Raw genomic sequence first — 16,226 nt, forward strand, 5'->3', positions numbered from 1 at the left:
CGTGAATGTAGACATAGACATAAAGACGTGGGGATGAAAGTCTCTGCCCACGTATGAACAGAATTACTTCTCCTAGGGTGAAGTTTTAATTATATTTGCTTTCTTTATTTTTGTTAGTTCTATTTGATATCTTTTTTGTGTGAGCATATCTAAAGTGCATATCACGAGACAAAATCATTTCACTCTGGAAAATGGGCTCAAAGGAAAAAACTACTGAAATTCCGTCCCATCCCTTAAAAATGTCGTCAAAATAAATATACCTTATCGGAAAAAATCAATTTTCCCAAGAATATACAATGCTGCAAAGATAAAGCATGCCCATTCAATTGCGTAAAGGTGAGTGGTCAGATTGGTACAAATCTTTCTCATGTTGCTACACTTTCACCTTCAGTGCCTTGACTCATTTCCAGCAATCTAAGCCAGGAAATACCTAGAGTTATGACAAGGGTTATGTAGAAGGAGTACTAAAGACAAATAAAGATGGACCCTCTCAAGTTAGGATTTGAATAATGTACGACTATGATCTAGTTTGGGAGCGGAAATTTGAATGGTGCATCTCTCTAAGAAGGTCTAAAAGTAAGGAGGCTGTCGACTTTGCTCTTTACATCCCCCAGCATCGTCAGCAAAGGCTTAATCTTCTTCGTGTTCCTTTTTGAACTGTTGTTAGGGTCCCGTCCTTAACGGGTAAAGCAAGTGGATGTTGGCTGCTAGCGTCCGCGACCTTTGGGAAGGACAGGCCCTCGTGTTTTAGGGGTCCTGGCCCTGACGCGGTGGCCGACCTTGCTTCGACGGCATGTGACAAAGAGTTATAAATTAACCGTGTGCTCAAGGAAGTCCTCAGGAAGACTGCCTGCTCCCTTGTTTCTGCTGGTTGGCTGTAACCATAGCAACCCCTAACTCCAGACCAAAGTTCAGCCACTGTAAATCTTTACGACTATATTCATAGTCCAATGTTCCTCGGGGCATTTTGTCCCTCGAAGAGCAAGCTTTTATATTTTACAAGAAGCATTCATTCGACTCCATTTCTAAATACTGGACATCAAATGATAAGGCCCAAACATATTATAAGCAGACCGTTGCTTTCTTTTGTGACCTTAGGACCTCTACTTTCCCGAGAAGATGCCTACGACAAAGAAAATACTGATGTTCCTATCAAGCTTTTTAACAAGCTTTGGGGCCTTCATCGTAGTCTGCTCTATGCTCGGGACCCAAGAATGGGTCAGCAGCAGAATCGCTATCAGTGACTCTTCTTCAAACGGTAGTCTCATTGTCACCTACGGACTCTTCCGTGGCAAGAGCCGTCAAGAATTCAGTCATGGACTCGAGGAATCAGACAAAGACTTTGGAGGTAAATGAGACATTAATTTTGAATGGGTACAGCGAGATTGCGTTAACTGGGGTAAGACTTATGTCATCCTCTATTGGGGCCAAATACCTGTTCAAAACTGATTTCCTTGTGAGCTCTGAGCTGGCTCATAGATATGAATATATATTTTAAATTTTGAAAATTCACCCACATTATTATTTTAGCTTCCTCACTCTGGGTGTGTCTATTAGCACCACCGTCTACATAGTTCTGGCAGAGGCTGTGTTGAAGCGGTACTATCGAGTTTACTGACAAATAAATAAGTCTATCTAGCCAGGATATGGTATCCAACATGAGAGGATAGTGGGAACAGTATTTTTCATTGTATTCACGGTGGATTTTTAGTTGGAACAATAGCCTCTGGCCAGAACTTCATTAGTGGCATCTTGGTGAGGAAAAAAATGAAGTGGAAAATATGAGTGAGTCCAGCTCTCATTTCTAGATCTGCAGTTCGTTTCTTTAATCAACTTGAATTTGGATTTTAACCTCCAAAATATCTCACTGGTGTCGGACATGATATTAAATATCTATTAATTCTATTAATTGCATGGTTTATAGGAATTCCTAATTTTGTTTCCTGATTTCTTACATCATAATGCCCTCCTCTCTTAGGGAGTGGAACACAAAGATCCATTAAGAATGATAAACTGAATTTAGCTACTTATTTGACTTTCGAAGACTGAATATATACCATGATGCTCTCAAAATTTAAAAGCAACATTTGTAAATTATTTAGCACCTCGAGTGGACTTTGCATTGAGGAGTGTTGCATGCAGGTAGACAGCATTATGGGTTATGACTCAGGCATTACATGCTGACTTATAAATGTGGGTCATTTTCTACCTCATATAGATGTAATATTTAGTTTGAGTTTGAGCCTTAAGCCCTGAGCAACATAGTTGTATCTCCAAGTTATGAAATTTGTCCTTTTGACATTAGCAAGAGCAAGGTATCCTCCGGTGTTTTAGTGATGTTACACACCTCCTCCAGTACCGGCCTCAGCATCTCAGAAAGACAAGGAATATTCCCTTTGCAGCAACCAGAAACTAAGACTTTCAAACACACAGTCACACATTCAGTATGTGAATAGCATTTTCAAAACCAGAATGTGTACTAGTTCCTAAATCTCCAGACACATTGAAAAAATTTTAAATATGAGATAACAGCCGGTGATTTTTTTGATTTTCATGCTGTCTGTTTGGAACCAGTCGGTTCCAAGCCGAGATCCATGGCTTCAGTGAGAGCCCTGATTACCTATGTCAGGAGAGCTCAGGGGAGGCGAGGGAGGTCCAGGCCTGGCTCTAAAGCCCGGGGTGAGGGCAGTGAGCACAACAGTGTGGAGTTAGCAGGGAGAGACGTGGTCTTGGACGACCCCAAGGGCACAGGGCCAAGTGGGCACTGCAGCGCCATATGGCAGCGTGAAGGAGGCACACTATTTGCATTTTTTTTTGCCTGGCTCTCTACTTTTATTCTTTGTTACTGCAGAGCCACGTTCAACTTTCTGAAGTCACCACTCTCCCAGGGTCCAGGTGCTGTAGAAAATAAGCCACCCCCTAATCAGTAAGAGCACATCAGAGGTGCTCTGGCCAATGTCTATTGGGGCCCCCCCAGAGCCTAGGGAGTCTTCACTGCTGATGGTTTTAGCAATCACTGAATTTGGAAGACTGGTAAGCAGTTCTGTAAGATAGGGGATAGTCACATAAGGAGGACGTATATCATGGTGTTCAGCTGCTGCAGACCCGGGCCTGTGTTCCCTGGAGAGCAGAATTGGAGGTACGGCTGCTGCCCTGCTGGTTTCTCAGGACTACACGGGGCTCAGCTCAAATCAGAAACCAATCCTTGGCAGTAAAATAAAATCCGTAAAAATGCCACTTCCCCTTCCCCAGCAGTGATACATTAACTTTTCCTTTTAAGATGTGAACACTATCAGCTTCCTGGCCAGGATGAGATCACAATGAACATCTATCGCCAAAAGGTAGTTTGTATCGCAAAGCTCGGCTACGTTTCCGCACACTGTGCCAATTCTGGCTGTAGATTTTGAGATGACAGCACAGTGTGAGGTGACAATGGCTGGTTTCAACAAGCCAAAAGAACCCGGCCACCAATAGGTCAACGGCTGGGGAAAATAATCGGTCAAACCTGTTAAGGAAACTCTCCCGCATGTGACTGGATTATTTAGCCAGCTCAGCCCGACCAGGAGATCTACTAGCTTCATCTAGTGGCCTCTCAATCTGTCCAATATCCAGATGTAAATTTACAGCCCCTGTGTCTACCAGTAGACACTTTGCTTTTGCTAGCTCCTAAAGTTCTGGATATTGAATTTCAATCCAAAAACACTTCCCTGAGCAGCTGGTCCGGGAAGGAGGGGCTGGGATGCTGAGGGGCATTGCGCACGCCTCCTGGGCCTGGTGGGCTCGCCATAGCTTCTGTCTAGAGAAAGGCCCCCTTCAGTTGAATCAGGCAGTGCAGGTGGCTATGAGAGTGACAGGGAGTTTCGCCCAGTCTGTTCCCCCCCCCCCAACCCGCCAGTCCCTTTTCTCCACCCACCCCGTTTGTTCTCAGGGGAATCAAAATTGCACTATTGGCCCAAGATAAAAATAATTAGAACAGTAAATCTGCTGCAAAAAAAAAAAAAATTCATTGCGAGGAGACAAAGGAGGCTGATTTCTTCCTTAGTACTCTTGCTTACCCACCCCCTCCCCCTATACACCTCTACTTTTTGGAGGAGGAGCCACTGGTTTGTCCCCAGAGACATGACCACGCTGGGTGATGGAGTTGAACAGGGCAGGAAATGCACTCCCCCTGCTTCTCCGTGAGAGAACCCAGATACAGTTCTCAGAGGTTGGGCATGCCAACGGGGACTTCTTGGAAGACCTGGAAGGCCCAGCTGGTCAGGGGTGTACTGCAGCCCATGGGTTGAGGAGCCCACCAAGTCAGCCTCCCTGATGACCCAAGCGCTTGAAGGGAGGGTGGAGGCAGGTCGCACCCACCCACAAAGCCACTGGCTCTCCCCCAGGCTCTGAGAACTTATGGAAAACCAGAGCTAGGAAGACCATAGAGCAAGAGGATCCTGAAGGGTTAAATCTCCACGCACAGAAAGCCCGATGTCCAGATGACCCATTTCTGTACGCAGCCCACCGCCCCCAGCACATTTCTGCGTCCCAGCTGTGGGAGCCGTGGCCTCTTTCCTGAGGTTGCCAGAATCCGGGCAATTAGTTCCAATTGTGAGGTGGTTTTCCTGATTCCAACGCTTGGCCCTGAAAAGGAAGAGGAAAGAACGGAATGTATTTGCTACTTTTGTAGGCAGAGAGCAGCTGTCAGATGCTAGTGGGGGGGGGGGGGCTGGGGCGGGTGGGGGTTATTCTGCTTCATTCTTGCTAACTTTCCCTGAATTTCCAGCTTTCATTGTCTGAGTTCTGAGCCAGGAGGGGGCTGAGAGATACAGCTGTCATACCTGTGTGGCAGGAAACTCAGAGGCTGAAATAGAATTTTAAAATACGGCAGTTTAAAATTAAGTTAAATTGTTACATTAATACAAAGAGAAGTATGAGTCAGTCGGCTCCAAATTGAAGCCCTTCTGAAAAATCATGTCTGTTAGATGTTACCAACAGTCAAAAACAAAGCCTAACCTCATTGTCACTTTCTGGTTTAATCTGAAAAAAGTGCAATGTTCGCCATTTGCAAAGGAACATCCATTTATAGCTTTTAATAAGCGCATGAGGCAGAAATATTCTCCAGGACACTCCAGGGATGACATTCTCCTCACACCAAAATGGCTATTTTCTAGTTAAGTATCCAAATTATTTCTTATTGGCTCCACACAGAGTTTATTCGGTCCCCAGCAAATTTCTGATGAGAGCTCCGAGCTTCCTCCTTGATGGGAGGGACAAACAGGGTGACTGGAATGGGAAGCAATTCTTCCTCATGGTCACACTTGGAAATTCTGCAGCATCCCACCCTCCACCTCTGAACAGGTGTGCCTACTTCCCATTTTTTATCTACTTCTACTCTGAGGTCATCATCCACTGGTTTCTTTCTTTTTTTTAATTTTTATTTATTTATGATAGTCACACACACACAGAGAGAGAGAGAGAGAGAGAGAGAGAGAGGCAGAGACACAGGCAGAGGGAGAAGCAGGCTCCATGCCGGGAGCCCAATGTGGGATTCGATCTCGGATCTCCAGGATCGTGCCCTGGGCCAAAGGCAGGTGCCAAACCGCTGCGCCACCCAGGGATCCCTATCCACTGGTTTCAAAACAGATGCAGGAGGAGGCGCCGACCCCAGCATCTCCAGGGCGACCCAAAGAGCTAGAGTCTCAGCCTGTGCTCAGACCCTTCGGAAAGACCCAGGCCAAGGGCTTCCCTGGTGCAGGTGGCACCCAGGGGGCAGTGGCCCATTGGACCTCAGCCATCCCCACCCAGGCAATAGGTGGGGACAGGCAGGACCACATTTTTAGTTTAACCTATGCCATGAGGTTTCTTCCGTGAGATGCATAACACAGAGGCCTGTGCTGAGGACTTGGGCCAGCCTGGGGGTCATTCATGAGCGGAAATTGTGAAACAGTCCAGTCCCCACTGGGTACAAGAAGATTGGACATGTGTGAGTTGAACTTTGCTCCCAGGCCCGCCTCTCTCGCCGAGGAGCAGAATGTTCTCTAGCCAAGGGCGGTGAGGTCATCGGGGCCATGTCGCTGGGCTGATAGCTCCCTTTTTCTGGCCCCTGTGTTCTCGGGGTCCCCAGGGATGCGTGGTCGTGCTTGCACGGGGCAGCATGCAAGTCTCTACTCCTCTTTCCACCAGTTTGGTTTCTGTAGCCTCTCAATGTCCACTGTCCAGCAACAGGAAATCTGTCTCCCTCCTAGCATACTGCTGACTTAAAAAAAAAAAAAAAAAAAAAAAAAGAAAAGAAAGAAAAAAATCAGAATTAACAATTTAGATGCTTAGAAGTGAAGAGAAGAGAGAGGGGTGGTATCCGTTTGGGCAGAGAGAGCTGTGCCGCTCTGTCCAGCATGTTTTGAGGCTTAGAGTCAGAGTCAATATGTACAGAGCAGGGGGCAGGCTGGTGGGAGCTTTGGAATCACGCCTTCCAAAGAACATTCTGGAGATGTGGGCTGTTAATCACACGGGGGCTCACATCTCTCTTCAATGACCAGAGAGGAGCAAGTGGGTTCTGTGTTGCTCTGGAGGAAGCATTAGGACTCCAGGCAGAGGTCGTAGAGATGCCCATTTGGGCACGACACAATTAAGAGCTTTTATTTATTTATTTATTTATTTATTTATTTATTTGTGGGTGTTTTTTTTTTTTTTTAATGTAAATTTTAGCTAGTTAACATGCAGAGCAGTGTTGGTTTCTGGAGTAGAATTCAGTGATTCATCACTTGCAGCCACCACCAGTGAAGAGCTTTTAAGTAATGAAGGCGACAGGGCATGAAAAGGACCACCTTGCAAAGACAGGGCCCCCTGCTGCCAGGATGCAGGTCAGGAGCAGGCTTGGCTGCGCCTCCCCTGGTGCGCACCACGTCCCGGGGCCCCCCTCTGGTTCCCAGGGACCCTGTTCTTTGAAGCAATCCGGTTCACACAGAGAGAGAGAGAGAGAGAAGAGATGAGGAGCCCCTGGGCCTGAGAACAAGGGATGTCTTTCCTGGCTTTTCTGGTTTCTGTTCTTTTTTTTTTTTTTTTAAAGATTTTATTTATTTATTCATGAGAGACACAGAGAGAGACAGAGGCAGAGACACAGGCAGAGGGAGAAGCAGGCCCCATGCAGGGAGCCCGATGCGAGACTCGATCCCAGGTCTCCAGGATCACGCCCTGGGCCGACGGTGACGCTAAACCGCTGAGCCCCCCGGGCTGCCCGGTTTCTGTTCTTTAAAGCTGTGGCCAGGCTGTGAGCGGTTCCCGATCTCTCCCAGGGCCTGAGAAACAGGAATGGAAAGAAGAAGGTTTTGACTTTGTCTTACCAGACCTCCCCACCCTGTCAGGGTTCTCGTAACTCACAATTCCCGAAGACTTCGTGAACATATGACCATGAACCCCGAAATCCTCTCCCCAGGTTGCTTTTCCCGTGTGTCATTGTGGCTTTCCACAGAACATCTTGGTAAACACTTTATTTAACGTGGTGGCGATCACCGAAGACCCCAAGACACACCGGCAGCCTTTGGAGATGTTTTATAAATGCGCGGCTGGGGTTACGGGGAAGTGTGGGGACAGCGTGCCCCTGGTGTCTGGTCATTCTGTGTTGTAAACAAAGGCGCGCGCAGAGGAAACAGCTGCTTAGGGACCTCGGCTGGTGGCGGAGCAGGAGGATGTGGCAAAAGCAGGAACCCGTGGCCAACAGCGCAGGGCATCTGTGTTTCGTTGGGCACGAGTGCATATCCATGCCTGGAAGCTCCTTTGCACTTAAGAAATATGCACATTTTATAAAATGCTGTTAGAACTGAGAGGACTTGAGCTTGGAAAGAATTCTGATGGTTTGCCCTGCGGTCACCTTCTGCGTTTGAGCCACACGGGCCCTGGGCGCCCCGGCTCCAAGGAAAGTGAAGTCGGGAAGTGCGGCCGACACCTCAGGTGTACACACGGCTGTCATCTCCTGTCTCTGGGCCATCTCTGGCTCCCCGCTACCCGGTCACCCCCATAAGCCCCTCCCCCCACCTTCTGTGTAATGGGCTCACCTCAGAAATCTCAGGCTTGACCAGATCCTCTCTGTCACAGATTTTCAGGGTGGCCCCCCCATAGGTGTCCCCAAGTGGAAGCCCAGTAATGCTCAGAGCAAGGGACCCCCGCCCACGAGGAGCTGTGGCAATGCCCACTGGCAAGCATCTGAGGCCAGGATGCCCCGAGGAACGTTGTCCAGCCCTGCGGCAGCTTATCAAGGAGGGCGCCCTCTTTTCTGGGGGAAATTACAATTGGGATAGCGAGCCGCTTATCCCAAGCCCCGAGGCCACACACATTCAAGCAGGGAAGGCGGATCCTGGGGTCCCGCCCCTTCCTGTCCCCACCCACCTGACACATGTCTCCCGCCATCCCTAACCCCGAGCACCTGGCGGGTGCCTCCTGCCATCCCTAACCCCGAGCACCTGGCGGGTGCCTCCCGTCATCCCTAACCCAAGCACCTGGCAGGTGCCTCCTGCCATCCCTAACCCAAGCACCTGGCGGGTGCCTCCCGCCATCCCTAACCCAAGCACCTGGCGGGTGTCTCCCGCCATCCCTAACCCCGAGTGCAGAGGCCTGCCTGGGCGTGGGGGGGCGGGGGGGTAGCCTCTGGTCTAGGGGCCTTGGTGTTTGCTTTCTGTGCTCTGTGCTTACCAAACGCTGCTTTAGTTTTAGAGAAATTGAACACCTCTTCCCAAAGAACTCTGCATTTGGTGACGATCCTGTTCCTGGTCCTCAGCCTGTGCGCTTCGCTGCTCAGTTCGGGGCTCACGTTCTACAACAGCATCAGCAACCCCTACCAGACGTTCCTGGGACCAGTGGGGGTGTACACCTGGAGCGGGCTTGGTGGTGAGTGTCCCCGGGAACGCCTGGCGCTCCGCGGAGAGCTGGCCTCCGCGTCTCGTCTCTCCGCTGCTCGGGCACACGACGAACACACACAGGGTGTGTGCGAGAGCCGGGGAGATTAAGCAGACCTAGTCTGTGCCAAGTTGTGTGCAGGGGCCTGGGGGTTATTCGTATAAGCCTACAGCATTTATTAAGCCCCTCGGAAATGACATTGTTTTAAACGCACGGGTGGGCTGGGACGCCTGGGGGGCTCAGCAGTTGAGTGTCTGCCTTCAGCCCAGAGCATGATCCTGGGGTCCCGGGATCGAGTCCCACATCGGGCGGGGTCCCCGCACGGAGCCTCACCTCCAAATAAGTCACTGTGGGCTAAAATCCACACATGACACAGCTGTATGGCTGCCCCACAGAGAACCACAAAGGTCACCCAGAGAATCTGAGGCCAACACCCTTCTTGTGGGTGACCTGTGAGCCCTGGTGATTCTGTACGGTGTGGCCAGGTCGCTTTATCTGTTTATGGTAAAGGTCAGGGTGGGGCTGAATGCCGCCGGGGAGCCGATCTGAGCGTCAGTCACAGTACGCGACCGCGGCTCTCCCTGGGTCTCCGCGAGGCTCAGCGGCCACCGTGGTCCAGTGGGGTCCCTCTGGCTCGCCAGGTGCCAGATTTCCTCTGCTCTCCCCACCCCCCATGAATACCTGCTCTTGAGAGCGGATCTGAAGAAGCCTGTCGTACCTGCGGGATGCCTCTGGGGGTGGCTTCACGTTCCAGGGAGCACATTTCAACAGAGGCCAGGAACTTTCAAGCACAGGCAAGAGGGTCTGGATATTAAGGTGACAGGAAACCTGGAGGAGGACAGTGGGCAGCTTCCTCTTGTCTTTCCGTGAGGGGCCACCCTTGCCCAAGCCCGGGGCAGGTGGTGGGAAGAGATCCCCGGGGCTTTGTGCCGTGGCCGTCCGCAGGGCTGTGGCTCCCAGGGGAGGGGCGCCCTGACCCCTGACCGGAGCACTGTGGCCTTCTTCAAAGTAACAGTTGAGGAGCTGCATGAGCTCACCTCAGATGGCACAGAACAAGGGAAATCCATGCAATTCACTGCTCAAAAGGGGATTTTTAAAAAGAGTTTATTTATTCATGAGAAACACAGAGAGAGAGGCAGAGGCACAGGCAGAGGGAGAAGCAGGCTCCCTGCAGGGAGCCCGATGTGGGACTCCATCCCAGGACCCCGGGATCATGCCCTGAGCCAAAGGCAGATGCTCAACCTCTGAGCCACCCAGGTGCCCCTAAAGGGGATGCTTTTAAGGGTGCAATTCGTAATCGTTAAGCCAGGCCAGCGGTGGGAACTGGGACTGCAGGTACGGCCACACGGCAGGCTCGCTCCTCGGCTCTGAGGATTTGGGGCCGGGCTGCTTTAGCATGTGTGGATGACACATGACTTGCCCTTTCCTTTCTTCCTGTGGTCTTATTACCTGGTGGTAAAAACAACCAACCCCCCCCCCCCCCCCCAGCAATTGAATGGGCACCGGCTGTGGGCCAGCCACACGGTGTGCCCAGCTCTGGTCTCACAAAGGCACCAGCAGCCAAGCCGAGGACTTGGTTACAAACTCAGATACCCTCTCCCCAAGGCCAAGCTTCCTTTCCCCCCACTATTCCTAGGATGACCGTCACCCCAGTCGAACCAAAGGCAGGACCCACCAGCACTCTTTACCAAGGCAAAAAAAAAAGGATTATTTTAATTTTTGCTCATATAATGAAGCAGCTAAAGAAAACGGTGGCCTCAGGCACAGCTGGATTCAGGCTCTCGGCCTCCACCCTCGGAACTCTGATTCCCCTCAGTGCTTGTCTCCTGATTTTGCCAGTGCTCTCTCTGGCGTTAGGCAGGAGGCTGGTCCCCTCGGAGGCAGGATGGCTGCCAGCAGCCCCATGAGAAAGGACTTCTTTCCCCCCAAATCTCTAGCTAGAATTGTCCTTCCCGTCCCTGAAACAATCTCCGTGGCCTCCAGTGGGGTTGAACTCCCTGGCTGACCACCTGGTCCTGGGACACCCGACCCCTCAGAGCTGGGGCTGGGGAATCAGGTGCCTGTACCAAAGCAGGATTGGGCGTGGGGCGTCAGGGACAAGCCGGGACCACGTCGCTGCTCGACACCCTGCAGGGCTCAAGGCCCATTGCTTCATAAACCCTGTTTCTGCAAGGCTGGAGTTTCCAGCTCTTTGTCCCCACGGCTGAGTATAAGCTGACTTTGCAAGCGGCAGAGGCCGATGCGTGTTTGTGGAGGAAAACATGAAAAACGCAGGGCGGACGGCCTTCCCCTCAATCCCCACCTACCTGTAACAACAAAGTATCCTCTGCCAGGGAGAGCAGAGAGCTGTGCAGCATTCCTTTCCCTGCTTGGGGCAAGTTCTAACACACAGAAGAGGCTGTTGGGGGGCAGAGAAATGTAGGGAGACGTCGATGTGTAAGAAGGAGGTCTGCAGTCTAGCAGGGGTCGCAGGGAGATGTGTGTGGCGTCGGGCTTCACGTCTGGCCTCCTCTGAACGCCCCCCCGTGTCCCATAGCCTCTTGATCCCAGGGCCCTGTGAAGCCAGATTTTCCCTGAGTGTGCCTCTGAGGACTCCCGATTTTCCTCACACGTGCATCGAGTGTGCAGCATGTAGTGAAAACCCTGATGATGTGAGGCTCGGCCTGCACACAGCTTTTATGCACAAAGATGCCATTGACACCCTTGCTTCGGGTCATCTTGGCAGGAGCCTTGGTCACCTTGGTCAGGCTGGCTCCAGGGGCTCTGGAGCCAGAGGGAAGTGCCGCAAATCCCCATTCAGGCTGACTTGGAACAAGCTCCCCGTGGCTGCAGGGAAGAGGAAGTGGGCTCCCTAGCAAGGTTCTGAAGGAACAGGAGCAGACTGTGCTTTGAGGGAAACAACAGCATCACAGCCTCCCAGGCAGCTCCCGTGCCCTCCAGCCCCAGCTGCCCTTTGCCCCACAGCGGTCTGGGGTGGCCCGACCCTGACCACAGGGGATATCACTGTAGATGGAGAAAATGTTGGAGCCTGAGACGACTTTGCAGATTGTCCCAACACATGTGATCCTCAGCCCAGGAACCCAGAGAGCAGAAAGTGATGGGGCAGGTCGCATGGCCTGATGCGGGCAGGCCAGGCCTGGAGACAGCCTCCTGAGCCTTCGGGAGCTCCCCCCTCCTGCCACGGGGCCCCCTGTATCCCTCTCTAAATCCCCTGCTCCAGAGCCCAGGAGAAGCAGTCAGGGAGAGGCATCTCCTTCGTGCAGGGGTTCAGGTCAGCACTTGTCTGCGGCGGCCCCTCCCAACTGATATCAAAGCCGAGCACGTCCCACTGCAGAGAAAAGTGCAACCCTGTGTTCACCTACTCCTTTGTGACTAAGCTTTTATAAGAAATTTCACAAGAGCGTAATGAAGGATAATTAAGGAGTGTGAGACGCGTAGAGCATCAGAGGAGGGGACTCTCGTATGCACACATTATTGTGAAGCAGAACCATCACGCTAAGGATGAAAGTCCGTCATCAAGGTCAAAGCTCTCTCCTCACACCAAAGCCCTGGAGTCAGGGCATTTGGAGGATTGGGAAAAGTCCCTGGGCGTGGGCTACAGCCTGGACACGTTGACCCCGGAATGTCTGTTGAGTGCTGGGCAAATGTTCACAGACATGTACAGCCCTCCCCTCCATCACTCTTAGAACATTCCATCAGCTCAGAGAGAACCCGATGCCCGCTGGCCATCATCGCCTCCCCAACTCCCAGCCCAGCCCTGTTCCAAACAACCCCAAGTCTACCCTTTGCCTTGGTCAGCCTGATCCCCTTTGGAAGGTGAGGCATGAGGCCCAGAGAAGCACACGTGTGGGACCGTGTGGCTGGAGCCCTGGAACTCGGCTCACTCTGACTCCAGAACTCTGTTCACCTGGGCCAACGTGACTGTCCAAAGTCAATACCCAGACACACTCTCCAGGGGAGGATGTTGTGAAGAATTTAAAAAAAAAAAAAAAAAAGGGATGAGAACACAATGATCAAATTCTCTTCCCACACGAGTTTAGTGAGGAGACCCTTCCTGGCTACACGCCACCCTCCACTGTGAGCAGGATGCAAGTCCGGGCTCTGAGGCAATGTCTGCAGCTCTGCAGGGAGGTGGCCTCCTTGGTGGGCAGTGCTCAGGATGCTCAGAGCAGCTCCCATCAGCCAGGACCTGTCTCGTGGCCCCCGCGGCTCTGAGCTCACTGCCCCCTGTGTGTCTTCATGTAGCCTGGTCTCTTCTGTTTGCAATGCTCTGACCTTTCAGTACTTGTCATCCATCCATCCACTCCTCTCTAGAAAGCTTCTTGTTGGCTCTCCTGTCTGCTCATTCCAGGGTTCATTCCACGCAGCTGTGTGGGCACGGGCTGAGGGAGGGGCTCCGCAAAAGGTCTTGAACCTTATGTTTGCCTTTGGCTGGACACTGCCCCCCATCTTTAGTGGTCGGTGCCTAGAATCTAGCTCAGGTGTTACGGTTCCTTTAAGCTCCGGTACCTAGAAGACTGTAAATCCCCATGTAGACAGTCCATAGTTGTCCACAGAGCACAGGGTCCATCAAGAAAGAAAGTGACAGCAAAAAAAAAAAAAAAAAAAAGTATCATATCATTTATGAGACTGAATCTTCTTTCCAGCGTTCTTGATTTTCGTGGCCATGATCCTGTTCGTGGGGAACACACAATCCAACCATCTCTCCAAAGAGCTGGCCCAGACGCTGTACCCTGTATATCCAGCAGCCACCTACGGAGGAGCGACCCACAGCTATGGTTACTCGTTTTGGCTCACGCTGCTCGTCATTCTTCTAAATGTTGTCACCGTGGTCATCATTTTTTTCTTCCAGAAGGCCCGATACCAGCGAAAACAGGAGGAGAGAAAGCCCATGGAATCTGCTCCAAGAGATGGAATTCTATTCTGAAGCCAGTGTTCTGTAATTTTGTCAGTAGGTCTATTGCACCGTCCATCAGCTCCCCAGCAGCGACCGGCTCGCTTGTCTGGACAATCAGCATGCAACCCTGGTTGACTGTCACTTTGTGATAGTCTTGTATCTCAGGACATTCCATAAATGATGTCACCTTGGAAAGGGTTCTTCCCACTAGGGTGGGGAAGATGAAGGGGAAAGCACTCCAGTCCATGCACGATTCAAAGCCGTAAAATGATTATGAGACTATGGACCCTCCCGAGCTGGTCTCACTCTCTAAGACAATAAAGGTTTGTGGTATGGATCTTTCCCTTAAGTAGTTTAAAGCACTTTAGCACCTACGATCTCCTCCTCCTCAGGAGGGACCAGGTATTTTTATGCCACTGTTTGAGTGAAGACTTCCAGGGACAGAGGGAATCAGAACTCATCATTCCAGGACCGGGTATTGGAGGCAAAAGATGGGTGAGACTTGGGAGTAAATGCCCTGGTCCTCTGGACCCTCGGTTGTCAACATAATTCAAGCCTGGTAGTGGGTAGAAGTGCTGATATATGACCTTCAAATGCATTTTTTTGAGGTGCCAAGGTGCACTTTTTGTATGGAAGAGAGTAGGAAGTGAGAAGATTTAAGAAAGATAAAAATTACAGTCCTAAAGCCTTCACACAAGGGAGTCTATATGTATCTCTGGTTTAAAAGGATTGTGGTTAATTAGTCAAAAAGGGAAATATAACATTGCCACAAGTTCTAGTAACCAGCCCTTTGCTGTTGACACAGTATAGTTGGCCGGATGGGAGTGTATCAGCCATCAGTGGCTTCCTGCCCAGCCAAAGGCTAAGCTGTGGCTTCGAGCTCTGAGCTTGCAGGCATTCCCCAAGTCAAGGCTAGGCAGATGCAGAACACAGAGGTTGGGTTGGCCTCTAAGAACATGTGAGTAAAATGCGTTCGCAGACTCCAAAGAACACAATGGCCAATCAGGAAATTTTTGAAAAACTCCAGAATGGATTAGACCTACTTTCCCAGTAGGATATTCTTCTAGAAAATCCCTCTGAGGATCTTTTGGGCCTGAATGTCCCACAAATCAGTCAGGTTTTGCATTGACAGGATCCTGAAATCATGACCCGTCGAGTCTTGATTGAACCAAAGCCAAACAGAGCAGAAATCTATTAGTGTAATTTTTGAAGCAGCAGCTCTTTGGACAGAAAGATATATCCTTTATGAAGCTGTTAGAGATTCATGACCTTCTTATCTACTATATTCCAACAATCTTCCTTAGAAATAATATTTTTCATTCAAAAAAACGCCCATTGACTACCTATGATGATGCAATTAGCACTGTGCTAACCCAGGTACCTGCCGCGGCAGAGCTTACTGTGGAGAAGTCAGGACAAACATTCCAAACGCAGTTGTTAAATTCCACATAAAACAGGTACTTAGTCACCAGACTGTGCTGATTCTCTGAAAGGTCGGTCCTCTATAACCGCCCACCCCCAAGTCCAGGTTACGCTAATAAATTAACTTGCTGTGCAACATTGGATGTATTAAAAATATGATTCTCAACAGTGAAAAGGTTCTAAGCTCTTTGAAACTGAAAACATTCATGTTCTTTGAAGGTTGGATTTTATGTCGAGCTTGGATAATGTGGACAAGCAATAGAAGAGGAAACAGGTATGGGTAACAAATCATGCAAATCATCGCTGAATAGGTAGGCGCTCACACTCCATGTTAATGCAAAGGACACTACGAAATATAAAGACCATGTTTCCTCATTTTCCTCATCTCAGAGTGTGAACTATCTCAAGCCTTATATCACAGATGACCTTTAAAGAACCATTCAAAACAGGAATCTGGTATGTGGAAGTACAGCTCACAGTTCTGGGGATGAAGAGCTTGACTCTTACTGTGTCTGAAGGTAGAAACTCTGTGTGTTCCTTAGAAATCTTAAGGAAGAATGAAGTCTGCAGACTTCTCCTAGACGTAGCCGTGATCGGCTGTTCTAAAATTACTTCATGAATGTGCATTATGTTTGTTGTCATGGAACCACATGAAGCACGATTTTGAAGGTCTGAACTATTCTGTGGAATTAGAAGGTTCCAGCGGTCATGATATGACACCCCCCCCCACAATTAGCCCATGTGGTCTTATGACGATGAGCTGGATGACAAGATTCATGCACACTTGAAAAATAAATAAATCACATAGAATATTGTCCTCTTCAATATCATAATAACACAGGGTCTATGATGATAATTTTAGGGAAATTAATTCTTTACTCAAAGTGAGGGGATCCCTGGGTGGCTCAGTGGTTTAGTGCCGCCTTTGGCCCAGGGTGTGATCCTGGAGACCCGGGATCCCACATCAGGCTCCATGCATGGTGCCTGCTTCTCCCTCTGCCTGTGCCTCTGCCTCTGTGTCTCTCATGAATAAATA

General features: G+C 50.1%; 1 protein-coding gene across 1 annotated transcript; it reads left to right on the forward strand.

The window, feature by feature from the left end:
* Positions 1-921: 921 nt before the first annotated feature.
* Positions 922-16,000, forward strand: CLRN3 (clarin 3). Its single transcript, XM_072804884.1, has 3 exons — positions 922-1,348; positions 8,683-8,862; positions 13,518-16,000. The coding sequence occupies exons 1-3, from the start codon at positions 1,120-1,122 to the stop codon at positions 13,796-13,798; spliced, it is 690 nt and encodes a 229-aa protein (XP_072660985.1). The 5' UTR covers positions 922-1,119; the 3' UTR covers positions 13,799-16,000.
* The last annotated feature ends 226 nt before the right edge of the window (positions 16,001-16,226 follow it).

This window comes from Canis lupus, chromosome 29 (assembly GCF_048164855.1).
Source record: "Canis lupus baileyi chromosome 29, mCanLup2.hap1, whole genome shotgun sequence".
Taxonomy (NCBI): Eukaryota; Metazoa; Chordata; class Mammalia; order Carnivora; family Canidae; genus Canis; species Canis lupus.